The following is a 27,792-nucleotide window of genomic DNA, read 5'->3' on the forward strand; positions in this document are numbered from 1 at the left end:
AGCAAATGGCCGGTGAATCAAACAGAGCGGAACTTATTTAGTTTATTCTGAAGGTGGGGAATAGAATATAAATGTAATATAATTAAAATCATAATGTTATAATAATATCATTTCAAAAAGTGAAGCAAACTTTCATTGAAAGTTGAAATGTGTAAACAGACCAAAGTGACTTTTCGATGATCTTGGTCCTAAAGACCTCCTCTTGGTCCAGGTTGACCGTGCAGTAACAGTCCCTCATCCTGTTGGGTCCTGGGTACGGAGGGATGTTTTTCGCCTCTCCTGCACACACAAGACAAGTGGTACACTTTCATTTCCGGGAACCATTGCACCAACAAATACACGATTGTTTTGATTATTACATTTTTTCCAAGGTAGAATAAGAAAAAAACACATAAATCAAAGCAACATTATGTAAGTTCACACCTGTCTTAAGTGTGAACAATCTGACGACATAATGAGCTTAGCGCCGCCCGCCCGGGGGCTGAGGGCAACGCGGATGTAAGCCACGCTTCCAGTCGTGAAAGAGTGACGGGACGCATAAAGCGGCGGCCGGCTTGAACCGCCGAGCTTGTTGTCTGTCTCTCTGTGAATGAAAGAATCTGCGTGGGACACTTCCTGCATCCTGCCTGAGCCCAATCTGCTCATCAAACACGTGCGACAGATAGCACTCCTCATTCACAAGAATGTGGTCCAACCACCCACTGAGACACACACACACGCAGAAAACCACACAGGGTTGTGCTCCAGTCCCTCAGGAGAATATATATATATATATATATATATATATATATATATATATATATATATATATATATATGTATATATATATATATATATATGTATATGTATACAAACACATATATGTATACAAACACATATATGTATATACACACATATATGTATATACACACATATATATACACACACACACACACACACACACACACACACGTATGTATGTGTGGGTGTGTTTATTTAAAACGTATTTGCAGAAAGTCCCCCGCTTGATGTCCTGCAGCCGTAAATACTCAGTCAACCACAGCTCCAAACATCTGGAAATGGTGTCAGAACAAGCTCAGTCTAAGAAGAAAAAAAAAAAAAGCTATGAGAAACTCATAACTGGGGGAATGTCACTGATATGTTTTACAAATTAAAAGCAGGATGGTGTCAAATTGAAACAAAACGTTGAACAAATATCACGACATCCAATGGATCCGGCAGCAGCTTGTAAAAAGATGCAAATGCCATTTTCATTCATTTCCCAATCATCCCTGATCTCTTACCTACATCTGCTGCAGTTTCTGCAGCCTCGCAGCAGTTATTAACAAGTCACTTATGCTGTTACATGGCTGACCAAACACTGCATCCAGCCACCAACAATCATTAACCGTCCAGTTTGAGATATTCAAATTGAGGCCAGCATGTGCTTGGATAAAAAAAAAAGAAAAACAAACAAAACTGTGTGGTTGTTTATTGAGCGTGACACATCATTTTTATACTGCGGTTAAGTTGAGAGCCGAGCGTCGTCTAAACCGTAGCTGCACGGTGGATAAATATAAACCCACTAGAGGGGAAAGAGCCCTGTGGGCTTTTTCTTTTCTTTTTTTCTTTTTTTAAAAAAAAAACAATACAAGAAAGTGTTTGCGCCACTTCTCCGGAGGTTTGCTCACCCTGCACAACTCTTTGCAACAAAGCCATCCGCATCCGAGCTGTGCAACATGACACACAAGGCACACACACACACACACACACACACACACACACACACACACACACAAACACACACACACACACACACACACACACACACACACACCAGCGCTCGAGGTTCGTGTTTACCAACGACAGCGGAGCGATGACGCAAGTCTCCCTCATCTCCCTCTTTATCCCTTCACTTCCCACTGTTATTAGATCCCGCTCCTGATTTCCTCCTCCTTTCCTTTTTCCCCCCTTCTCGCTCATTAACTTTTCCCCCAGCTATTTGCCCCCTCCTTCCTCCACCCAGGGCAGCGCCGCTGCATTATCTCCCTTTTCTCTTGGTTTTTACTCCAGACCTGCGCCGTGCTTTGATTGGATTGCACCATCCATCTTGGCTGAGCAACACAAACATCATGAGATTACAGCGGCTTGTATATTTTAATATATATTTTTTTACTGGAGTGTGTGCGTTTGTATGTGTAGAAAATGGCCTAGACGTCAGAACCTGCTCCTCAAGTCTTTGTCGTTACAAGGTACAAGGCAGAAAATATAAATATTAAAAAAATGCACACATCTCAATCTTAGTTGACAAACACAATGACTTAATAGATATTTCACCACATATTCCTGGACCTACAAAACCTCTGGGATCACAGAACAGAAACACAACAATAGTAAGATTTGTATATCTCATAAGATGAAAGAAAAATCTATTTTCATAATGAGCCTGAGAGTCATATTGTGCTGCATAGTCTTTGAAAATATGAATTACTCATTCAGTGTTTCTATGAATGAGTAATGCATATGTGCTTTTTTGCTGCAGGGAATACTTGCAGCAACGCAATTTGGGTTTCAAAGCTTAAAAAGCATTTTTTTTTTTTAAATCTCATTTGCAGCAGCTGGCCGTGCCCTGCGCTTAAAAACTCGCACCTGAGCCAAACAGGCCGACTTAAGGGTGTCTGTTATATCTCGACCATTGTACTTGAATCATTGGGGAAAGCGCTCCTCTTCACCAGATGACATTGCATCGCTTTCAAACTTGTGAGCTGCTGAGGAAGGTATAACAGCACCCTCGCCCTAACCCTGAGGGATTCACTACGAGTGGGATTTTCACCTAAAAACAAATGGTGTCATATTGTTTAGCAGCACCTATAAAACACCTTCAAGTCTTTGGAAAAACCTACACGAAGCTTGATTGAAAAAGATGTGTCCTCCAGAACTACTGATACACAATTCTATTATTTATTCTTTTACACTGTTCTTATGCACCGTGTGCGACTCTGATGCAGCTGAGGAACTGAATTTCCACTGGAATAATAAAATCTTTAACTATCTATCTATCTATCTATCTATCTCATATAACTATTAATATTATTATTATTGTTAGGTTACAAACCGACAACCTTCTTGTTGTGCAGTTCACCACCGTGTCGCCTCTTCCACCCACAACCTTCAGGTTCAGATCTTTGGGACGCTTTAACAGCCGTGCAGTTTGCTGGCAGCGTTTGATGGCGCCATCATTTCCAGGCAACAGAAACCGAAGGTCGCCGCGCTTTCTTCCGATTTTCAGTTCTCTTTACATTCACTCAACTGCTCCCAGGCAACTTCTCTCAGAAGCATCTCACATCTCAAAATGGTGATTGCCCATTCGATTGATCAATCCATTTTTTTCCGTATCGCTCGAGTTTGTTCAAAAGGCTTCTCACCCCAACATGATGGACACTGCCCCTCCTCAATTAGTTGATAGAAACTTATGTCGTGTTCAAATCTTCACAAAACCTCTGTCTGTCAACAACCACTCCCACCCCCAATCCTGTCCAGGCCTGTCATTCTTTTTTCACTTGATCCGCCACAGTGGTTTCTGTTTTGACCCTACACACTGCTCTCTTCCATTTGTTGAGAGATCCTCTTGCACAACACATTCTTATTCACTTTCCTTCATCCCCGTTAGCTTCCTCTCCATTCTGTCTCTCCTGCTTCCTCTCACTCTCACCGGCGTAAACGAGCAGAAAGCAGCAAACAGACAGACAAACAAACAGGAGCGGCGGCGGCGGCTTTTGTTTTTCTCCTCTCTCCTTTCATCAAGGCCCCCCTGCCCTTGGAGAAAACCTCGTCCTTGTATCTGAGCAGAAGCAACGACACGCTTCCTTGGCACGTGTGCGCCGCCGCTGTGCCGTGCCTCGCGCCCGCAGAAGAGAAAAAAGGAACGCGGGGGCGTCGAGAGCGGAGCGGCACGGAGGAATAACGATGACAAAAACACGGCAACGGTGGAGGATCAACACATCAAGGACGATCGATGCCAAACCTCTTTCCTGCGAAAAAGGGAGGGAAGAACAGAGGAGAGAACCGTTGAGAAGCAACCGAGGGGAACACGTGAACGTCTCGCTTTTTGTTCCTCTTCTTCCTCTGCCGTCTACTTGTTGTTTTTTTTGTTCACACTTGAACAGAGGCAGCCGCTTTTATTCGAATCTTCACGGAAAAAACGGCACGTCAGGGGAGGCCAAACGCTCTCCATGGCTGGAGCACAGGGTTTAAGGAGGGCGCGGGGGGAGTCGGAGCGCTGAGCAAAATACAAGCAGTGTGCACTCAATCAAGGGAGGGTGAGAGAGGAAGAGGAGGAAGACTGCAGAGGAGGAGGAGGACGAGGAGGGGGCAGGGGGTCGGTCAGATAGAAAAGTGGAGAGCGGTTAGCGTTGGAGAAAGCTACAACAGGAAATGAGATGAGGGGAAAGGAATTTAGACTGGATCCAAGATGTAGTTTAAAAACAGTGGACAACCCAGAAACGCTTCCCCCTCCTCACCCGCCGCCCCGCGAGCCCACTTTGTGCGCGTGTGTGGCAGCGTGTGTGAGAGTGACACACACGGACACGTTGACTGCGGGAACAGAAATGACTGTCTGCCCCCCCACCCCACCCCACCCATGAAAATGACTCGACACAAAAAACACACAACAAAGAAATCCATCGAGATGCGATCGTCGAGTGTTTCTCGTGAGTCATTTCCCCCGCAAACATAGGAAGGAAACGGGCAGTTTTGTTTTTGCGGGACTGAAACGGTTCCTCGTGCGGCGTTGGAGATCGACAAAGGGACTGGAGAGCATCGGCGGAGCTCAACTGTTTGGTCAGAAGTCAGGGGAAGGAGCCGGAGCAGCGCATTATTTTCATTCCATTCCTGTGTGAGGGGAGCCAGCGGCCATCTCTCTCTCATTAAAATGAAGCCAGCATGTTGAACCCACCATAGGAACTAGTGAGAAGTTTATCATGAAGGGGAAAAGGGGGTTTCAGAAGGCTCGGCTTTGGCTGCAGCCTGGCATCATCCTGCAAGGTGCAACAACTCAGTATTTCTGTGCACGTGTGCATACATGTGTGTGTGTGTGTACACTTCCGCCTGACTCAAATATTCTCCATCACAATTGCAAGCTGAAATTTTGATGCATGTACTATGAATTTCAGCTTTATGGCAACAAAGAACTAATTCCCTTTCTGTGTCTGTAATGTGTCTGTTGTGCTTTTGTGGGACAAAGTGCTGTCCAGTCGTTATGCACAGGGGCAAAAGCAACTAGGTCCTCCTGAAAGTGTGCGAAACAGGATCTTGACCTGGAGTGACGACACATTTGAACCATCTGCAGTAGAAGTTACACGCTGTACTCTGACATTAAACATTACCAGCTTGGCCTTTTCTTTGGAAATCAACTGAAATTTTCAATGAAACACTGTGGCGTCAAGCGGAAAAATCTTTTCAACACAATTTTTTTTAAACTGTGACTGAATCAGAAATCTGTAATGAATTAAATTCCATCGACAAAAACAAAACCCACTCTGTGAATGCATTGAGCAATGGATCTGAAATAAATGAGGAAGATAATCTTCCTATCAGTGTCACAGCTCACTTTTCTTATTTGAAAGTTGGCTCTGTTAATTGGCAGCGACAGCAAAACTAGCGTCTGACGGAAACGGAGACGTGTCCGCGGCCAGAAACAAAGCCACATTGAAACAACTGAGATGTTCCGCACTGCCGTTTCCCGACAACCGCTACACTTGCTCGGGAGGGCGGCGTGGAAAAAGACTTGGTTTACGGTTAACGCCTGGCTGTGCTCCACACGGCTGTCATGTTCCCGCGATAAACCTGCGTTCGGTTACTGATCAAACTTGAGTCTTCATGCGGAGCTAATGTTCAAACGCCTCCGTCGGTGAGCCAGGGCGAAACAAAAGGTGGAGACTGCAGCAGTGCACGTCGGAAAAGCTGCAAGTCAATGAAGATCCCGTGTGTGTGTGTGTGTGTGTGTGTGTGTGTGTGTGTGTGTGTGTGTGTGTGTGTGTGTGGGCGTGCGCAATAAGCCCACACAGGTTTGAAACCACGCTGATCATCTGAGATCTGAAAGCAGTGCGGTTTAGTACTTTTCAGGTACAAGGACGGGTGGCAGGTCAAGCGCCTGGACAACCTGGACATCCCTTCACCATTCACTGAAGTTTTTCCGCCCCTGTGACAAAGGTGAAATACGATGACAGCTCTCCCTCTCTCTGTCTGTCTCTCACTCTCGTCAGGAGGCTAAATGCAGCAAGACGATACGATATCTTTTGCAAGTGCAGAGAAGGCAGCGTGTGGGGAGGTATGTTGCAAGACGGCCCCGCTTGTACAGGCCGAGCTGCACCGCTCTGTTGCAAAACCCCATTTCTTCCACTCGTTACGGAGGCGGTGACGGGAATTTTTTTGACTACCCTCGCGTTTCATCCTTCGCAATCCGGTGTGTTCGTGTCCCGTCAGCGGAAAGAGGTCATCTCGGGGAGTACCCAGCCAACTTGTCCCACGGGGCATCTGAAGGACATCCTGAAGGAGTGGCACTCTGGCCAGGCTGGCCAGCCCTTTATTTACCCTGCTGACCCTGCATGCCGGCCCTACCACATTGCTTCCTCTTCACTCCTGGCGCTGTCGCTACGGCGGAGTGGCAGCAGCAAGCAGCAGCAGCGAGTTGAGATACTGGGATACCCGGATGTCTTTACCCCCGCCAGCCTCCTGCGGCCTGGACCGAAACAGGCTCCAGGTCTAAACAGTCAACAACGCCTGTTTACAGCAAACCTGGTCCCACAGCGGTGGCCTTTTTGAAACAAAATGGAAAACACATCATATCAAACACATCCTTCACCGGACAAGAAGCCAGTGTTCTGTGAAAGTGTTTCAGAACACAAACACTCTTCATAGGTTCGACTTCCACGGTCACAGAATAGCCTGGAGAAACCTGAATCTCTAGTTGTACGCTGGAAACCCCACAGAACTGACGGTCGATTGACTGGAATACTTCAATTCACAATCACCAAGCAGCAGGGTTTCCAAAAAAAACAAACAAAAAACCACGACAATACCTCATAACTACTAAGACGTACAGAACTGAGAAGTGAACTGCAAATTCTGCCAGTGCATTGTTGATTGGGAACGTCTTGATATGTGCAAAGACCACTTGCTAGCAGAAGGCCAAGTATAAAACGAGGAAAACGGCTTGAGGCTCACATTCTCCAAGGGTAAAAACAGCCCAAAAACAGATTTCTAGAAAACTGAAATCAGATTTCATGGAGCCCTACTTTAGCTTTGCTCTGACCCAGATGTCCATCTTGAGCCGCCAGCTTCAGCCACCCACTCATGTTTCCAAAACCTCCAATACTTTATCCCCTGTGTGCATTCTGTCATCCAATGTTTCTCTGGAGGTTTGCTTCACATTAAATGCGTACACAACAAAATAGTGCAGTGGCAACAATATGTAGCCGCAGCAGCACCTGAGGGTTAAATAGTTTGCGGTGAGGACTGATGCCAGAGTTCCTCGTTTTGTTTTTTTTTATTGCTTTTTCGACTTTTTAGCGGAGACGTTCTCTCTGGCTGACGACTGGCCTCTCCCCTGATTTATTGGAAACCCAATATGCCAAGAAGCTCACACTTAAAGAGCCGTGTGAAGTTTTGGGGAAAGCAGAGAAAAAGTCAATGTCAGTAGACTCTCCACAAGTCCTGTGTCTTTGCCAGCTGGTGCACGAGGAACCGAGACTGAGACTGGACTCTTCTGACGAGGTTCCGCTGGTGAGTCTCCTCGCGCCTTTGCATATCAACGACAAAGGAGCCACCCAGTCATAAAAACACAAGTCCAAAGTACCACTTGCTATCAAAATGTCCAGAGCCTGGCCCTCAGCACTGCGCTTTTTAATTGCACGCAATTATTTTATGGTTTGCTGAGACATTAGCAAGTGGATACAAGATGCAACAATCATCAGTCATGGTGACATTTTCCTCTGGGGGCCTGTTGCAGCACACGTGTGCAGAGTTGTGTTTTCTCGGCTCCCGACTTTGTCAAACCACATGTTTTATCTTTTTTTTTTTTATGAGTGACAGAGCAGCCGAACACACACGTTACCATTAATTGTCGGGGGCAGATCCCGCGCTCCAGCTGCACCGCAGTGAGTTCCCGCCTAAAAGGGCGGGCATGGTGTCGCTGACAGACACAGCGCTGCCAGCTCCTGTGCGAGACACGACCGCTGTCCCTCGCCCTGTCCCTCGCCACATCTGCTTTGCATTAGCTTGTTGCCACGCAGGAAAAAACACCAATTCTTTTGTACTCCATTCCAGCCAATCGGGAAGTGAAATGGGGGGTAGTTTCCTGTTTCCTGTCTTTCTCAGACAGTACTGACCCAGGGCCCAGTAGCACTGTACCGTTTCCTCCGTGTGTGTGTGTCCCTCCGGGAAACCCAGCAGAGTCATCATCGCAACAGCGCGTCTCCGCCGGGCTCTGCCCAACAAATATGCGTTTGATTTCTCAGCTGTGAGTCATCTGGGACCTGCAGTCTCGTGCCAAAGGACACGGCTTTGATGAAAACAGCGTGATGCAAGGCTTACAGAGACGTTAGCGTGGAGCGCAGTGGGGAACAAGCTGAGTATGACGACTGCTACCTCCACCGACACTGCTGCTAGGTAACTAGCCAGCATAAACTCCACTGCCGTCACTGTGTGACATTAAGAAGAGCTGAGATCAGGCCTGGAAATGACGTACAGTAACAAAATGTTCAACATATAAACCGGTCACTCGCCTCCAAGAAAGACCTCAGCGTGAAGCTTGCGGAGTATTTTTCCAATAGCCTGCCACAAAATCACCCGGCGACCAAGTGTGTTTTATTGGTGAAATCTATTTCGACAAATGAACCTTGGTATATACGTCAGTAAGAATTCAGTAGTTCATAGTTTGGTGGAGAAATTAATCACAGTTTAGACTACTTGTGAATGAATTGTGTCCCATGCAAACTCCTGATCTTTTTCTCATCCTTGAAACTTTTTAAACTGCTACACATTTCATCACCCTTTTGCAGTTACACTTAGTATCCAGGAAGTTCAATAAAAAAGAAAAAAGAAAACTCTCCCTGCCAGTTTCCCGGTGCCACTAACAAGCAGGCTTGTGACTGGCAGAGACGTTTGTCACGGTGTGAGATCACTCCCTGCTCATTCACAGGAACTCAACGGAACCGGATGACTGAGCGCTCATTCAGAGAGCTCCCAGACCTGTGACTGAACTTCAAAACTCCTCCCTGAAGTCACACGTCTCAGCAGGTCGTCTCAGGCTGGATGAACTGAATTCTCTCTAGCCGCGGCGGGTGCTGCAACCCATTTTAAAACAGCATGATAAGGAATTAACAAAAAAAAAAACAAAAAAAAAACACGGCTTTGATTTTTTTTTAACATTAGCATAACTCCGGAGGGGAGGGGGAAGCCAGTGGCTGGCAAGCTTGTTAGTGTTTGTTGTCATTGTCCCCACCTCTCTCTGTCCCATGTTTGGAATCACAACAAAGCAGACAGCGGAGCCAGGATGAATCAGGTGCCAGATGTCGCTGCTGACACTCCCAGCCGTCCCGTACTGACCCCTGATAACACTCCCGGCACAAAAGGGCAAATTGGTTGTTTGCTTTGAGGGTTTTTACAGTCTACCACTGATATCAAGATCTAATCAAAGTAACACCAAGGTGCTGAGTACACCAGGTAATGCCAGCTGAATGAATGACAGATGTATTATATCACCCTTTACTTCAATTTTTTGACCGTGTTCTAATTTTACGGTATTCCAATTGTTCTACATTTGCATCTACTGTGCTGCATTTCAATTGTTATTTCCTAATGCAAACACAAACGTACAAAATGAATAAAGGTGATATGACAAAACTGCCACACATTCTCTGATGTCTCCATGCTAATTCTAATGAACCCTAAACTGTTTTTCAAATACGTCCATCCTGAATGTTGATTTACACTCGAGAGTGTAAATGTTAGCACCCTAAATTTGATCTTTTTTTAAAGAATAAAGACAAAAATCTCTGATTATGAACAAATCTGTCATTCAAGCAAAATTTGGTTAAAATCATTACGTCAAAAAATGTTCAGATTATTGCTATCATCACTCCCTGACATGAATTTTCCCGAAAAACTTCCGGCTCCGGGCATCTTGGGATTGCTTTTGTACAGTCGTCCTCGCACTAAGCCTCCATCTCCTCCTCCTCCTCCTCCTCCTCATGGCTCCATTCACAAGTAATGCATGCACCACATGCCTCCTACTAACCAAGGGTGCCCATGGGAGACCGGCTAGATATCTAAATATAGAAATCTGGGCTAACAATCAATAGCTAGACAGTGAAGCATGAAGCACTTTCTTGGGAAAAGGGAGGCTGAGGGGTCGGGAGCGGAGGGGAGGGGAGGGAGGGGTTGCTGGAACGCTACCGAGTAGATGCAGAAGGTGTAATAAAGGTTTTTGGGTTATTTGATCTTAATGGCTGCGAGAGAGAGAGAGAGAGAGAGAGAGAGAGAGAGAGAGAGAGAGAGAGAGAGAGAGAGAGAGAGAGAACAGGGGGGCATCTGGGTATGTGCAGCTGCGGAGCCTTTTTTATATGTCGCTCGGGTTTCTCTGAGTCTCCATACGCGCTGAAAATCCAGACGCCAGTCTCTCGAATACCAGCTGCCAAAATTCCCCAGATTTCCCACAGGGCTATGAATCGCGACTCGATTCCTCGCCTTTCGCCTACCTTGGAAGAGTAGGGGGTGGAAGGCGTGTGATTTGAATTACAACAACAACAGGAACAAGACGGATCTGTCCTCCTTCAGCCTCCAGCCCGCACTGCCTGCCTGCCTGCCTGCCTTGCCTGCCAGCCCGCACTGCCTGTCCGGCCCGTTAACATGGAGCCATCCATTGAGAGCGCTCACACTGGGGGTAGGGATTCCCCCCCACCCGACCCTCCGCCTTACCTATTTTTATTTTGACGCTCTGGAAAACCCGCAGACCTTCCTCTTCCACCGCCATACTCTTCCCCCGGTGCGGCTCTTATTCCCTTTAGACGACTATATGAAGATGGTCCTCCACGGTGGTCGGTTGTGGCCTCTCCAGCGCGCCGATAATCCAGAGGTTTTGCACATCTATGCGCTGTGGACAGCGATCGTGCTCCGGGTCCTGCCTGCCGCTGTCGCCGCTGGCTTGGCGAGGAGAAACAGGCGAGCTCCAGACCGCGCAGCAGCAGCAGCAGGCGGCAGACAGAGGCGCCAGCGGGGGCGTGGCTACATGTGCAGCACCGCCCACACATAAGGGTATGGAGGGTAATCCGCGCCACTCGGCGGAAGAGGAGCGCGGCTAAATATTGAACATAATAGAACACTGGTCCTGGGAATTGGATTTCTGGATTGATTGATTGAATAAATAAATAAATAAATAAATAAATAAATAAATAAGAGAGGATTATGTCAAATCAAATATACAGTGAACTTACTTTAAGCACAAGCCACCAGAGCCAACAGTTATGAGTTTATCCTTTGATGTTTAAATATTGGACTTGACAAATGCATAAAGTAACAGTGTTGATAGGGGGACTTGCAAAATACAATTTCACCATACTCCACCATAATGGTACTTTATTTTAACTTATGTTGTCCCGTTGAGAGTAACATGATGTAACTGCTAGCTTACAGGCTGCAAAATACCATTAGGGGTTTGTGAGTGTGCAGAAAAATTAACTTAAACTTATCAAAAAAAAGGACCAATTCAACTTGGTCTACCCTGTAAAAACAGAGAAGGAAATCTAGGTAGGAATAATTGTTTTCCACTTGTCAGTGGTGATGGGCCATGCTTGACAGACAGAAGGATTTTGAGGGTGTAGTCCTGGTTGGCGGAGTTGTCAGAGCCGCATTTCCATTCAGGTATGAGGCACAGAGTCAACATCACGCCAAACTTAAGCCTATTGGGTCACCACAATGACATCACCTTGGCCACATTCCTCAAAATAGCATGTCTTTGGTCTGAAGCGCTCCACCAAATGCTCAGCTGGCCGAGCCCAACCCAACAGAGGAGTGGGAGCACAGAGCAGCCGGTGAGGCTCTCCTCTCCAGCAGCGACTTCATTTAGCTGCAGCACATCGGCCAGCAGCCAAAGTGTCAGGATTAGCTGTGACTCCTTTAGAACAGCCCTAAATCTAATTAGGTTACACGACTCACCACTACCGTTAGCTTGGTGGATCCTCTTCAGAAAGAACCATTATACACTGCAGCAGCCCATTTGCATGATATCCAACCGCACTTACCGGCCGCACCCAAAATGCAGCTTTAAGGCACTTGTGTGCTTGTGTTTTCAAAGAAAAAAAAGTTAAAAGTCCAGGATTTTTGATGAGGGACCACTTTTAACGCAGTTTACATTTACAGCCAAATGTCATCACTTCCACACGTTCAGCTTCAGATTACCCTTTCAAACTATGTGCATGGTTATTTCGTAGTATCAAATTGACAGTTAATGAGAAGATAAAACATGCCATGCGGTCTTAAATGTGGTGGGACAATAGGTGTTTATCTGGACATGTAAACAATTGCATGTTAAAACAACTTTGGGGGTTGCCTCAAATTTTCCTGCTGTTGTGTAGCAGATAAGCTTGTATAAACTTACTTAAACACACACACACACACACACACACACACACACAACTTTAAAAAAGAGGGTCAAGTAAAAAACTAAACAAAAAAACAATGTGAAGCACAGTTTTCTATACGTTTTAGTGACCTGGAAATCTGTTTGAATATGGATGGAATAGCAAACTGCATGTTTTGTTGTGGCTTCGTGACTTGGAGGTTATGCTATAACGCAAACACTTGAAAAAAAAAAAATCCTCCCCTGACTTTGCATACGTTTTGATTGTGTGCACTAACTTGGAAACAAAAAGGTCTCTCTGACAGAAATGGAACATTCTCAGTTGTTAGCTGACGAAGAGTATAGTTTGGGTTGACTCCCCTCTTCACTGCCATGACATTAAATCCCAGAAAAAAATACATTATTTTACATGCCAGTGCTTGAGGTACTAAATTCCATTCACATGACAGATAAACAACAACGCATCATGTAAAGCAGCAGATGGATAACACAGTTTTATGTGTTGTTTTGTATTGAATGAAAAAAAGGGAAATGTTGCACAGCCCATCTTTCAGCCTACGCCCTGCTTGTGGTAAACCACAAGCCTTGTGTGCAACTGTTTGTGTCCTTCGGTGTGTTTGTGTGCGCGCGTGTGTGAGAAACAGCTTAAGTGTGACTGTCAACCTCATCTCGGAAAAAACAGGTACGGAGAACAACACAGAAGCACATGTTTAGGAAGAACTGCATCTCAGCTTGTGTGCACTTTGAACAACACAGAAGCACATGTTTAGGAAGAACTGCATCTCAGCTCGTGTGCACTCTGGCCAGCGTTACGCGCATACAGTATCAGACAATGCAGAGCTGAAAGGGGAAGAGCGGGCAGATGCTGATACTAAGCAGATTAGTGAAAGGATGCACAGTGTTTTATTTACGCACACATGCCAGCTACCAGTGGAGCGTTTAAGGGCGTAGGCACGCTTTAAAAATAACTTCATTCAAAACCAAAGCTCATGACCGTGGCCCCGGCCTTTACAGTGAAAGAACATACAGTTGGTGCGGGGCGTACAAATGTGAATGGAAAGGGCATGAATGACAGAGGGAGAGAACGCCGAGTTGAGCAGATGGTGCTTGACATGTGCAAAGTTAATCCTGGTATTATGGGGAAAAATAATACTAAAATGTCTATGAATACTGAAGGAATCAAGTCTTTGGCGGATGTATGTGACTGTGTATGGAAAAACAGAACGTTGGCGCAACACTGACGTAATACCCCGGGGGAGGGGGGTTTGCGTTTAACAATAATGTCCTGAAATCCTTTGTAGAATGTTTCCATTGTTTACATCTGTAATCACTGGGTAGAACGTTTCATGGAATCTCCATCGCTGACCGTCCACTGTAGAAAATAAAAAGCGGAAAATTGGGAACAACGTGCTCATGGTTTGAAGGAGAGGCACCGTAACAAGCAACATGGGCAAAATGGCTGATTGTCTTTGGCTTCAATGATTAGGTGCAACAAGAAATGTAGATGCCACTTCAAATGAAACCGTTGTGTAACGGCAAAAAGTCTCAAGTTTTGTTCTCATGCATTTCAGACATCATGATATCAGATGAGAGGTGATATGTGGTTTGGGTAATGAGCACAAAAGGAAGTGAACATGTGGCAATATCTTAGCGCGCAAAGCAGAGCTCAGACAAAACTGAGGTACTCAAAACAAGCGTTTGGCACCGCCAGCAAATTAAAGATGTGTCTGTGGGAGATTTCTTTGAGATTTTTTTTTTCATTTTTGCATCGTTACCTAATTAATGAGGTTCTTCGTTTTTACTCTTTTTTTTTTTTAGGAGCCCAAGTTTATTGTCTCTCTCTCTTACTGAATCAGTTGTAAGGCATCAAACTGATTTTGTTAGCGACTAACTGCTATTTTCCCCCAATCATAGCAGAGAGACTATACTGTATTGTACTTTTTTTGGGGGGGGGCGGGGGGGGGGGTTATGCATATGATCTCGCTCTGTTAAAGTCAGTCCTTTCTATTCAGTCTTTACGTCTCCCTATTGTCAGCACCAACCGCGATCATTCATAACATAGCGGCACCATTGAAGACTCCAGCCTGCCGGAGGAGTCACAACCGGGTAGTACAGCACCACCTAGCGTTCAAAAGCCAAGGGCTTCGTGATGCAAAACGATCGACGAGATTCATTCATTATTATTCAGTGGGTTTACCTGAACTGTAGTTGCCAGCGGTTACGACCACATTCTGGAAAAGGTGCTAAGATGCACAATAAAGAAAGGACATTAGTTTAAAAAAAACAACCAAAAAACAACAACAACGAAAAGTGGATAAGTTACAAGAAAATATGTTATGATGTGATGCGGCATTATGCTGAAGTCCGGTGTACTGTAATTAGTGGTTGATTGAAAGGGAGGGGCAAGAGGGGTAATTAACGCAATAACAATTACTTACGTTGGGAAAAAATAAACGATTATTTATCAAAGTCAGATAAAAGTACAAATTTAGGACCAAATTCATAGACAAACACGATCCCAACCGTCTAGGTCGGTTTCCGCTCGTCTTGTTTTTATGTGAATAAATAACCACTTACTTCCGTGAAATGCAATTCAAACACACCGCTGCGAAACAAATGAGCTGAACCCGCAAAGGAGCGATATTTCAAGTGTCCCCCGCGAACAAGTGTAGCCGACGGCGGGGCGAGAAGAGATGAGCAACGCGAGGGGCTATTTTTAAGGAAGGGAGCTGTGTTATAAATAAAGCAGAGAACGGTGGTTGTACGGGATACCCTGACCGGCCACCCCTTTAACTCGCTCTTCTCTTCCCCGTCCCTCACACCGTGTTGCTCTCTCTACTCCTGCTTTGTTGTCATTGTCGCTCCTTGGATCATGGCCGCTCATTCTCACGAGGAACCGTTCCCCTTCCACGGGCTGCTCCCCAAGAAAGAAACCGGCGCCACGTCTTTCCTCACCAGGTTCCCCGAATATGACGGCCGTGGAGTGCTTATCGCCATCCTCGACACCGGCGTGGATCCCGGGGCCCCCGGCATGCAGGTAAAGCTGAATGACTGCCTCACGGTAGTCAAAGGCTAGTCCCGTCAGAAGCTAAGGCTAGCACAGGCCGCGCTCATTCAAATCAATGGACACACAGTCGCTGAGCGGAAACGGCTAGCTGGCTAGCTAGCTTCTTAGCATGGATAACATTTTATTTAACCCCAACATCTGCGTATATCAGTCAGAAAGATCCAGTGACACCCCCACTAGGAGTAATGTAACAATTAGCGCTATAATTATCACGCTGTCACATGTAGTTTCAATTAAAAACTAACGTTTACATAACTCAGATTTAACAAGTTCATCGCTGCTAATGCTAGTTGACGGAATTGCTAGAGTTGCTTAGCCTGGGCTTGCAAGCGGACCAATTGTAAACTCTTGACTCTCCCCCCCCTGTGTCAGTACGCTACGAATTATCTACATGTTGTGACCACAGTAGTAGTTCATATTTTTGTGTCACTGGCCGCCGGTTAGTGAGACAGGATAACCTGAAGTGCCAAGTCACTCGGGTAGTGTAGGTAGTTCACGGCAATAGTACCCACAAAGAAGAAATACAGTACCTGTCAGTCTCGGTGCAACTGTTTCTTTAATGGTGTTAAGTTAAGAGCAAGATCAAACATTAATTTTGTGACACATTTGTTGTGCTACGAAAGATGTAAAAGTGTCTAGTAATGACGTCGTAATTAAGACAGCATATCTCGTAGTTATAAGATCAGGATATCGTTGTCATGACAAAGAAGATTGTAACCAGGAGTGGTAAAACTACATAAGCTACATGACTCATGCATCGTCGCTTGGGATTGAGTTTATTTTTGTCTATTATGTGATGCTGGGGGAAACTGCATTGCTATTTACGATACAGTGGAACCAGCAAGTGTTTCAAGTGTTTTAGACCCATCCAGTCCGAATTCTTCTCTGTTCTGATCATTGTGCTTCCTGGCTGCTCAAATCAAATCACAAATTCAGTCATTCAAATGCTAGATCGCTTGTTAATAGTACTGTCTGTTCTGCCAATGGGTGACAGCCAGAAGCACAGGTAATGCACCAGATGCCAGAGCAAATCTCTCTCACTCTTTTAAGTCAATGTGATGTTCTTTCTCTCTTCATTCATTGGCCTGTAGGTCACAACCGAGGGAAAGCCCAAGATCGTTGACATCATTGACACAACCGGCAGCGGTGACGTGAACATGACCACGATGGCAGAACCAAAAGATGGGACAATCATGGGCCTCTCTGGTAGAACACTTAAGGTCAGTAGATACCATGTTAATAACCAAACATTTAAAAAAAAAATATATATATATATATATATATATATTTTGGTTACTTCATCCCTATGATTCCATTGTTTAAGTCCCCTTATAAAGACATTTTCTTCATATATATAGCTTCAACAGTGTCTTTCTCTGTCCTCCAGATTCCTCCTGCCTGGGTCAATCCATCAGGGAAGTATCGCATTGGAGTTAAAAATGGCTATGAATTCTTCCCTAAGGCTCTTAAAGAAAGAATACAGGTGGGAAATCATGACATTATTTCTGCACTTACAGGCCACTGTGAGTTTTATTTTGCAGCGCACTGACCTTATTGACCTTACTGAGTCTCATAGTAAATGAGCAGGAACAGAAGATCCTCAAATAATGCTCATGTGGTTACTAAAAAGAGTTTTGCTACATTGTTATCTGAAGGTTAGTCATTCGGCAATATTAATTTTTGCTATTTTGGCACTTTTGTCCTGTAGAAAGAGCGAAAAGAGAAGATGTGGGACCCGCCACACAGGGCAGCGCTTGCTGAGGTTTGTCGCAAGACAGAAGAGTTCGACCTCTCTCACTTGACACCCTCACAGGTCAGTTCATCCCTCAGCTCTTTTTTGCTTGCCAGTCACCGAAGTGTGCAGTGTTTCTGAATGTGTCTTGTTATTTCCGCTGCCTTTCCGGCACGCATCTGTACACATGATCCCATGCGCTCAGATGGAGAAGTTGCAAAAGGAGGAGCTGCAGAGTCAGTCGGAGCTGCTGGCGTCGCTAGAAAAGAAATACAGCGATCCCGGTCCTGTGTACGACTGTGTTCTTTGGCACGACGGTGTCACCTGGAAGTAAGCTGCAATGACTCTGTTTCTCCTTGTGCACATGCTTGTTCTTTCTGGCTGTTTGCCAACTGTACGTCAACTGTACAGTGTCTTTTTATTTGACTGTTCCTGTTTGTCTCCCCCAGGGCCGTCGTTGACACTTCAGAGTGTGGAGAGCTATCCCAGTGTACCGTGCTGAGCTCTTACAGAGAGAAGCAGGAGTTTGCTACGTTAGGAAATGCCGAAATGCTCAACTACTCTGTAAATATTTATGATGAGGGAAGCACTCTCTGCATCGTCACCAGCGGAGGTACAAATGTCCCAGAGCACACAGTTCATTTCAGCCCAGCCTCACAAAAAAAAACTCAGTCAAGGAATTAAATCTTATAATTGTCTTATTTTTCAGGGGCTCATGGGACACATGTGGCGAGCATCGCAGCCGGTCACTTTCCGGAAGAGCCCGAGCGCAACGGTGTGGCCCCTGGTGCTCAGATCCTGGCTCTGAAGATTGGGGACACTCGCCTCAGCACCATGGAAACGGGAACAGGGCTCATCCGTGCGGTAGGTGTTGCCCCTTCTTTTCAAAATATTGCTTTAAACGTGGTTCTCCATCTTGTTAACAATCTTGTTTGTTACTTAAAGATGATTGAGGTCATCAACCACAAGTGTGACTTGGTGAACTACAGTTATGGAGAGGCCACCCACTGGCCAAATTCAGGGTAGGTGTAGAAACTGGTTGCAGGAGGATTGTGATGTTTGCCGTTGTGAAGTTTCACTAACCCTTTTCCCCCCCTTTCAGGAGGATTTGCGAGGTGATCACGGAAGCTGTGCAGAAGCACAACGTCATGTTTGTTTCAAGTGCGGGAAACAACGGCCCGTGTCTCTCTACCGTCGGCTGCCCAGGCGGAACCACCAGCAGTGTCATGGGTGAGAGCACTTGGATAACATTTGTTGTTTTCTGCGTCCAAGGTTTCAAAATAAAATCATTTTTAGAAGACCGTTCTACCTGGATAAATGAATCCCCGCAGACACATTTCAATAACAAAGATTTAAAGGGGTTGTTCGCTCAAAATTGCCCGTTTCACACATTCACTACTCCAGAAGCATTGTGGACTTTCCAGTACTGTATTTATTGTTCTATTAAGCTCATGTTTCGGCCAAACTACCTGCTGCACCCATCCAGCCAGGAGCCATGTGCATGTATCAACTTGTGAGTACGGCAGAGTACATTTACATGCTGCTCGTGGGGACATGGGACATTTGGCTCGTGGCTGTGAGGCTACCATGCAGACTGATTTGAAAGAGATACGTTTGGTATGAGCTGTCTTTCTGACATTTGGATGATACCACATAAGCAGTGTGGACGCATGCACTATTTTTTTTTTTTTTTTGTCATCCTGGCCTCAACCTCAACCACCATTTTCCGTATTAGGCGGATTGTTTTTCTTCACTGAAACCCGAGAGTGGTTGTGTCGATCAGTGAGTCACCAGAGCAGAGCAGTCAATTGGTTTCCAGCCTGTCGCATTATGACTGGATTTTTTTTCCACTTCTCTTACACGCTTCCTCCTCCTGCTTTCTTCTCTCCACAGGTGTCGGAGCCTATGTGACTCCAGACATGATGGTGGCAGAGTATTCTCTGAGGGAGAAGCTGCCCCCCAACCAGTACACCTGGTCGTCCAGGGGCCCCAGCACAGACGGGGCCCTCGGCGTGAGTATAAGTGCCCCTGGCGGCGCCATCGCGTCCGTCCCCAACTGGACCCTCCGCGGCACCCAGCTGATGAACGGCACATCCATGTCGTCGCCGAATGCCTGCGGAGGCATCGCCTTGGTCCTTTCAGGTAGGCACTTCTTGTCTTGGCATTTATCGTGTTGGTGAAATGCAAAAACAAGTTTTTTAATGTATTTCTGATGCAGGACTGAAGCAGAACGAAATCACTCCTTCTGTTCCTGCGGTGAGGAGAGCTTTGGAGAACACTGCTCTCAAGGTTGATGACATTGAGCTGTTTGCACAGGGCCACGGGATAATCCAGGTAAAGCAAATAGAGTTGCTTCTGGACATATTTTTTTGTGCGACTTTCCTCCAATAAACTGTGACTCCCTCTGTTTTCCACCAGGTGGACAAGGCATTAGACTACCTCATTCAAAATGCGTCATTACCCACAAGCCACCTGGGCTTCTCGGTAGGCGTGGGATCGCAGAAAGGCATCTACCTCAGGGACCCAAACCTTGTCCTCGCACCGTCAGATCACGGAGTGGGAATTGAACCCGTCTTCCCCGAGAACACAGGTAACTTTCACACCGGCACTTGGCATTTTACATTTGTTTTTTTTAAATTTGCGTTTCTTAAAATCTTTTACCCTGCTTCTCACAAACCCACTTTTCACTTCCCGTCCGGCGCAGACAACTCGGAGCGCATCTCCCTGCAGCTGCACTTGGCGCTCACGTGCGCAGCATCGTGGGTGCAGTGCCCCTCGTATCTGGAGCTCATGAACCAGTGTCGTCACGTCAACGTCCGCATCGACCCCGTGGGACTGCGAGAAGGCGTGCACTACACAGAGGTACGCACGCACGCACTGGAGAGGGAGAGAGAGAGCTAACGGGAAATAATGACTAACAAACAGTGTCATCAAATGTGTGTTTTTGTTGCAGGTCTGCGGATATGACACGGCAGCGCCAACCTGTGGGCCCCTTTTCAGAATTCCAATCACAGTCATCATCCCCGCCAAGTGAGCTCTGCTGCCTGTTGGTCTATTAACTTGGTTTGCAGTCCGTCCTGCTGATGTGTTCTCCTGTCTTTCTTTCGACAGAGTGACCGACAATCGCAATCACGAGATTAGTTTCTCAGATGTTCATTTTCGACCGGGTCAGATCAGGCGTCACTTTATCACTGTTCCTCGGGGAGCTTCCTGGGCAGGTCTGTGTCTGTTGGTACATGGACTATGAAAATGTTTATTATCATTCCATTTGCATTACTTTGTTTGTCTTTCTTCAATTTTACACTAACTCGCTCTTTGTCCCGTCTGTCTCTCTGTGAAGAGATCACACTGACGTCTCACTCTGGAGATGTGTCGTCCAAGTTTGTCCTTCACGCAGTTCACCTGGTCAAGCAGAAAGCGTACAGAGCCAACGAGTTCTACAAGTTCTCTTCGCTCTTGGAGAAAGGAACGCTGACTGAAGCGTTCCCCGTTCTGGTATGTGTGTGTTTTCTTTTTTTTTTTTTTAAATCTGGCTGAGACCATCTGAGCACTGCACATCATTTATTTCCATGTTGTCATCGTCTTTCTCGTCGCTTGTTATCAATCACTGCTGATCACAGACACGGCCAAGTTTATCCCGTGTCTGCGATGCTTACACGCTGAATCAAAGAGAGCTCATTGAAACGAGATGCCGCGTCTTTTTGTCTCCTCCTCCTCAGTCGGGCCGAGTGGTGGAGTTGTGCATCGCCCGCTGGTGGGCGAGCCTGGGCGACGTCACGGTGGACTACAGCATCTCCTTCCACGGACTCAGCACCTCCCCGTCGCCCCTCCACTTAGTAAGGACGCAGGAGTGAAGGGGGGCGGGGGGAGGCGACTCGGGCGAGTTAACTGCAGGCCTGACTTTGTCGATTGTCTGTTTCTTCCGCAGCACGCTTCAGAGGGAGTGACGAGCTTCGACGTGTCGTCGCCGCTGAGGTACGAAGAGGTGTCGCCCAGCATCACCCTCAAGTCTTGGGTTCAGCCCCTCAGGTACCTGCAAAATGCTCCCTTGCACTGTTTTGCAAATGACATTGACTATAAACTTTCTATTAGGGAAGGGCAACATGACCTAACATCCCAAACCACGACTTTGTTTCTGGTTTAAAGGGATAAAAATCAGCAAATATTCTGGAACAGATAAGTTCATTGTGTTCTGTTGAAACCAAATGGTGTGGGTGCATTCTAACCTCATGTCATGACCTCATCGTCAGTCATCAATCACATGTTGCAACAGATTTTTGTCAAAGGTTTTTTTCTGTCTGTTTTGACTTGAATCACTGAATAGATTTGGTTGTTGTTGTTGTTGTGTTTTTTTCTTTCTAATTTGAACCTTGTGTTTCAGGCCCATTAGTTCAAAGATCAAACCCCTGGGAAGCAGGGATGTCCTGCCTAACAACAGGCAGCTGTACGAGAACGTCCTCACCTACACCTTCCATCAGGTAATGCTAACATATTAACTCACTGCTGCACTTTTTTTTTTGCTTGTGCCAGTGTTTCTGTCTTGTTCATGCTTGTCTGTGTTTTTTTTTGCATTTCTCTTTTTGCGTCTTGCTCAGCCCAAGAGCGGCGAGGTGACTCCGAGCTGCCCCATGCTGTGCGAGCTGCTCTACGAGTCTGAGTTTGACAGTCAGCTCTGGATGCTGTTTGACCAGAACAAGAGGCTGCTGGGCTCCGGGGACGCCTACCCTCACCAGGTACTGACGCCCGGCCACGTGACGACGGTCACGACCCCCCACAGCTCCTCACAGCTCCCTCTGTCGCTCCACAGTACTCTCTGAAGCTGGAAAAGGGAGACTACACCGTGCGGCTGCAGGTTCGCCACGAGCAGTCGGGTGAGCTGGAGCGCCTGAAAGACCTGCCGTTTGTGGTCTCCCACCGCCTGTCCACCACGCTCAGCCTGGACGTGTACGACACGCATCGTGCCGCCCTCATGGCCAAGAAGAAGGCAAACTCCTTCACCTTCAGCCCCGGCGCCACGCAGCCCTTCTATGTGACAGCCCTGCCAGATGACAAGTCAGTCCACCTGCTGAAAGCTGTTCCGTTGTATTATTCAAGTTTAGTTTTTCCTTTTACACTCCAAATCTTAGTAGCAATGAGGAGGAGAAAGATGTAGATCCTCAGATCTTTTTTTTCCTTTTAACGTTTGGAGTGTTTTGTTGGTCGATTTTAAGATTGTCCAGAAAGAAATGTAGGAATTGTTTATTCCTCATGTGAGAGAAGCCTTCAGGAAAGGACTTCACATCTCAAAATCAGTGTTTTAAACATTTTGCATCTTCTCGTGCTTTCTCTCTCCTTCAGGATCCCCAAAGGGGCGAGTCCTGGATGTTACCTCTCTGGCTCTCTGGTCGTTGCTAAAAGCGAGTATGGCAAGAAAGCAGTGAGTCCCAATTTTTTCTTCCGGCTCTCCGTCTTGCGTAAGGTGGCAGTCAGGCCTGTTCCTCAGGAAGTTTCCTCTTCTTATCCCAGGCTTCTAAACACTGTTGAGTTCAGTACACAATAGACAGCTCTGCATGGGTAATCTGGCTTTTTATCACCAGCATCCAGCCTCCACGTGGAATCGACTCCTCTAATAACAGTTGAGGTGTTTGACGTCCCTTGAGTCGGGGCTGTGCACACCAGCGCTCGCAGCTTCTCTTTGCGCCTTCAATTCTTTTCACCTCCTTCGTGGTTTCCTTCATCGTGGTTGGAATCAGTTGCATCTCTGCATGCTCTCCCCCCCTCCCCAAACCCTCTGCTAAGCTTCAACTTCCACAGACACAACTTGCTGTTGCACTGCACTGTACTGTAGATGTTGACACAGTTGATCTGGTTTTTATTTGCTCTGTCGGTCATCTGCCAGAAATTCTTGCATTACTCAAATATTAGATGATAAATCGAGAGCTTGATCCACAGTAAGTTATGTCCCGTAAGTCCGTCTGGGCATTTTGACACCTGGCTTTTAGCACCGGGACTGAAAAAGAAGCACTTTAGGTTTGATGTGCACAAATCATCAGGAATATTGTGTTTCTGAAAAAAATTGAAATTCCTTCAGTTCATCGACAGAACACGGAGGTTTGTTTATGACAGAGCAGCCACATGAACAAAAAAAGATGACCCAGCAGAGGCAAAAGCCTGTTTTAAGGGCGAGTGTCGAGGAGTAGCAGGTAGGTGGACGAGATGCTGCGAGTGAGACTAGGAGACAGTAGGAGGGAGAGAGAGAGAGAGAGAGAGAGAGAGATGGAGAAGGAGAGAATCCTTTGTGGTGTGCTTGTGTTTTTCTCTTCCTCACTGTGTGTTATTCTGACCACCAGGGGCAGGCCTCTGCAAAACGACAAGGAAAATTTAAAAAGGTACTGGATGAGCTAAAGACACTGTGCAACAGCGCGGCTGCTGCTCTCCTGCTGTCAGGAAGTGGCTTCATACCTTCCCTTGAAACGGGATCTGTAATATATCCACCACGTCTGAGCATGTATGCTGCTAATATATGTAAAATGGTGTCATTCTGAATTCTCTACTTTTTCTGGTGGTCAGCAAATGTGTAGTATCTGTTCCACTTTAATGTGATTTGTTTTGTTTTGTTTTTTTCCCCCCTCCTTCTCAAATGGTTAAAAGAACAGCAGTTTAGACACACGAGCGCTGACGATAGCGGGAAGGCAAAAAAAACCAAAAAACTGCTAACGACTGCTGCGAGTGTTTTTCTCCTAACAAGTCCTCTGATAAACACAACTTACCAGAAATCAGCCTCTGTTCAATATGGTCTTATGCGGATGCACGAGATAACTGTGTGTGTGTGTGTGTGTGTGTGTGTGTGTGTGTGTGTGTGTGTGTGTGTGTGTGTGTGTGTGTGTGTGTGTGTGTGTGTGTGTGTGTGTGTGTGTGTGTGTGTGTGTGTGTGTGTGTGTTACTCCTCTCAGGACATTGTCCCAGTGGTTTACCACTTGATCCCCGCCCCCAACAAGGCAAAGAACGGCGGGAAGGAGAAGGACAAGGAGGGGGACAAAGAGAAAGACGTGAAGGACGAGTTTGCAGAAGCCATTAGAGACCTGAAGATTCAGTGGATGACCAAGTGAGTTGGCGAGTCGCCGCGGATGTTTCGCGCAGCAACGCTTCACGTCCTCGTGTCCTCGTCGTTGATGTCATTTCTAACCTTGCTCAATCGCTTTGCTCAGGCTGGACTCCAGCGCCGTGTACGACGAGCTGAGGGAAAACTACTCCGATTACCTTCCGCTGCACGTGCAGAGGCTCCACCAGCTCGACTCCGAGAAGGTGAGTGCTGTCATCCGGCGAGAGAATCCGGGAGCAGATGGAGAAAATCCAACCTTTCCGCCTGTGTCCGTTTTCTTTTTTTCTCAACGCACAGGAGCGCGTGAAACGTCTGGCAGAAGTCACATCCGCGGCCGACGTGGTCGTCTCCCACATCGACCAGACGGCTCTGGCTGTTTACCTCACCATGAAGACGGACCCGCGGCCCGACGCCGCCACCATCAAGAGGTACTCCAGAAGAATTTACTCGACTTAAACGCAGCAGATTTCCTCCCGAGTCATCCCATCAGCGGCTCTTGTGACATCACAAAGGGTCGATCTCTTCGCCTGCAGATTCGCCTGCAGTCTGAACGCAGCCTTAGTAAATCAGGCCTGCGGATGACTGTCAGAAAACCTTTGGCAAAGTCAAGTTTGGATAATGTGGGACACCTTTTTTTTTTTCTTCTTTTTTTTTTAATCTTCACGCTCCGTGTTTCAGCGACATGGAGAAGCAGAAGTCGTCCCTGCTGGACGCTCTGTGCAGGAAGGGCTGCGCTCTCGCAGACCAGCTGCTGCTGCCGCCGCCGCCGCCCTCCGGCTCGCATGACGGTGCCAGCGCCATCAGCGCCGTCGTCAGCGCCGTCAGCGCCGCTCCGGCGTCGGCGGAGGCGGATTTCGCAGAGCAGGAAGCCAGCAGCTCCGAGGACGCGATCGGCAACGTCGCCAATGTGCTCACGGACACGTTCTGGGAGGTGCAGAAGTGGGCGGAGCTCACGGACTCCAAGGTGAGGACGCTGTGAAGAGAGGAAGTCAAACTCACTCCAGTATGCGTTTATCCCCGTCAATCATTTGAGGGTGAAATTACCTCCGAAAAACGTTTTTTGCGCACTGCTCTACTTTGCCACTGCTCGCTTACTGCAGCGTGTAACCTCTTGCTTCCTGGCTCTCGTTGCCGCGCAGGTGCTGATGTTCTCGTACAAACACGCTCTTGCTAACAAGATGTACGGCCGCGCCTTAAAGTTTGCCTCCAAAATGCTGGAGGAGAAGCCCAGCAAGGAGAACATGAGGAACTGCATCCAGGTGCGACGACACAAAGATCTTCCTCAACTCTATAATACGTCCATTGTTTTGTTTTGTTTTGTTTTGTATGGTCTGCTTTCACTCATTATAAAACCTACTCCCTGTGTGTTTGCAGCTCATGAGGCAGCTGCGATGGACGCACTGCGCCACCTTCAGCGAGAGCTGGCTCCCCGTCATGTACCCCGCAGACTTCACACCGTTTTAGGCCCCGGCCGCACAGAGTTCATCCGCTTGGCAACAGGAGCGTCACTTCCCTCAGGATCACACGGTCTATGCATCCAGCTTTACAACCCTAGATTTAGGTTTACGCCAAAATAAAAGTCAGCATCGAGCGTACACTTTTTAAAAACATGTTTTGAGGCAGATTCACTCTGTTTTTGTTTTGTTTTCTGTTTTTTTTTCATTGTCTCGTCGTAAAACACCTAAAGACCAAAGTTGTCGACGAGCCCTGTTTATACTGTAACTCGGAGTCTTTTATTTTGGCGTCGTCCACATATCTCGAGGCTTTTTCACGCGCACCATCCTCAGCCGCCTGGGCTTCATATCATACCAAGGACCTCATTTTCCTCCTGTAAATACTGTCAAAGGGCCAGTGTGAACTGAATAAACTCAAACCCGACTCGCTGAAGGCCACCGCATTCAACCAAGTGGAAGTGCCATGAAAGGACTGGCTAGTGGCTGCACACTGTTGGACCAACAAGGCCAACTGTCCCCGCCCCCCATTCAGACCGACGGCTTTGACAGAACTGAATGCATTTCATTAGAATTTTAATTTTCTTTCTTTAATTATTTTTTTTTAGCCTTTCTAATTTTTCATATTTTCCTTTGGTCGGGTTGATGAAGTCGAACAATCAGAACACGCCGCAGTGTTGAGGTGCCTTCCCTTCCAAGTACCTTACTCCCTTCTGACGGCTGAACCGTCGCACAGGCTTCCACGACAGGAAGCCGTGCTGTCGGTCAGCACCCTCTTCCGCCGTCATTTCACCCCCCCCTGGGCTTTCGGTGTCAAAAGAGTTTTTGTTTTGTTTTTTTATTTTAACATTGCGTCGGCAGCAGCTGTTACTGGGAGCTGCAAAGCCGCAAACTCCGCTTCCACGTAAAAAGGCTCGGTGGTCGCAGTCAGACGCCCTCTTCTGGCAGAGGCAGTTCAGCTCGGCCTCGCTGGGTTCGTCGCCCTTCTTTTTGGTGACAAACCATCGGCTGCTAAATCTCCCCCGCTGTGCCGAGTGGCCAGTTTGACAGCTGAGGGACGGACCTCTAGGGGAGATCATGACAGCAGTAGGATTCACAAATGAGATTTTTTTTTTATTATTATTATTATTATTTTTGCCGTTTGGTATCCACCGTTATTCTCTGCAGCATTGTTGCGCCTGTACACAGTGTAAAAGAGAAATGTACATACACTTACGGCATAATTAAGATGCAATAGGAATAATATACAAATAGTCTCTATGTATTTTGCATATATGCATGTTTAGGATTTAAGGAGATCATGAGAAAAGTGTTTTAATTGAAAGCAGGTTTTTAAGTCTGTTTGAACCGGAAAGGTTTTTAAGTCTCAAACACGATGATACAATATCCACTGTTGTGCTATCATGAGTGTGTTTTGTGAATGAGTCCATGTACCTGTGAGGATATTATGTGTCCATAAACATTTTCTTCAAACACTGACATTTTTTTTCTTTTCTTTTTTTATGCCATCTCGAATGAAGAATTTGATTTTTCTTTTCCCCTCAGATGACTGATTTGCTTTAATGCACGGTGCCAGTTGTATTTTCTGTATTTCATCAAATTTTCTATTATTCTTTAAATATACTTTAGCTGACATCAGGCAATCTTACTGTGCTATGTTATGTGTGTTATGTTGATCTCACAAGTCGAGTTCCATTGGGTGAGCTACTCCTTAGTAGACACGAATTTCGTTTCACTCGCGTCCATTCGTCTCCACATATCTCTCGTCTTCACCAGTCAGGATCATGAGTTTTAGGTCTTAATGAGGTTCATCATACAACACTGAACCAGACAGTCACAAAAATA

General features: G+C 46.5%; 2 protein-coding genes across 4 annotated transcripts in view; one reads left to right on the forward strand and one right to left on the reverse strand.

The window, feature by feature from the left end:
• rasa3 (RAS p21 protein activator 3) overlaps window positions 1-11,210 on the reverse strand; it is a 33,156-nt gene extending 21,946 nt beyond the window's left edge. Inside the window, exons 1-2 of one of the 2 annotated variants that reach the window (XM_076020118.1) lie at window positions 10,957-11,210; window positions 162-279 (exon numbers count right to left, since the gene is read on the reverse strand). In XM_076020118.1, the coding sequence (XP_075876233.1) occupies window positions 162-279; window positions 10,957-11,011 (173 nt within the window). In that variant the 5' untranslated portion in view covers window positions 11,012-11,210. Of the gene's footprint in view, window positions 1-161; window positions 280-423; window positions 562-10,956 lie in introns of those variants that run through there. The other variant, XM_076020127.1, reaches the window with a different exon arrangement.
• Window positions 11,211-15,138: 3,928 nt separating this feature from the next.
• Window positions 15,139-27,426, forward strand: tpp2 (tripeptidyl peptidase 2). Of its 2 annotated transcripts, XM_076020137.1 has the most exons (29): window positions 15,139-15,653; window positions 16,775-16,903; window positions 17,071-17,166; window positions 17,392-17,496; window positions 17,621-17,745; window positions 17,865-18,028; window positions 18,125-18,279; window positions 18,361-18,437; window positions 18,518-18,645; window positions 19,309-19,557; window positions 19,634-19,749; window positions 19,834-20,005; window positions 20,120-20,277; window positions 20,369-20,445; window positions 20,527-20,633; window positions 20,756-20,910; window positions 21,135-21,251; window positions 21,344-21,444; window positions 21,797-21,893; window positions 22,011-22,148; window positions 22,223-22,467; window positions 22,753-22,831; window positions 23,745-23,783; window positions 24,348-24,499; window positions 24,603-24,699; window positions 24,794-24,924; window positions 25,175-25,460; window positions 25,636-25,755; window positions 25,871-27,426. In XM_076020137.1, the coding sequence occupies exons 1-29, from the start codon at window positions 15,489-15,491 to the stop codon at window positions 25,958-25,960; spliced, it is 3,870 nt and encodes a 1,289-aa protein (XP_075876252.1). In that variant the 5' UTR covers window positions 15,139-15,488; the 3' UTR covers window positions 25,961-27,426. The 2 variants fall into 2 exon arrangements, with proteins under 2 accessions (XP_075876252.1, XP_075876261.1); XM_076020146.1 differs by lacking the exon at window positions 23,745-23,783 and having other exon boundaries at window positions 15,140-15,653.
• The last annotated feature ends 366 nt before the right edge of the window (window positions 27,427-27,792 follow it).

Source organism: Nelusetta ayraudi, unplaced genomic scaffold (genome assembly GCF_046127955.1).
Source record: "Nelusetta ayraudi isolate G7.1 ecotype Tasmania unplaced genomic scaffold, CSIRO-AGI_Nayr_v1 ptg000002l, whole genome shotgun sequence".
Classification (NCBI taxonomy): domain Eukaryota; kingdom Metazoa; phylum Chordata; class Actinopteri; order Tetraodontiformes; family Monacanthidae; genus Nelusetta; species Nelusetta ayraudi.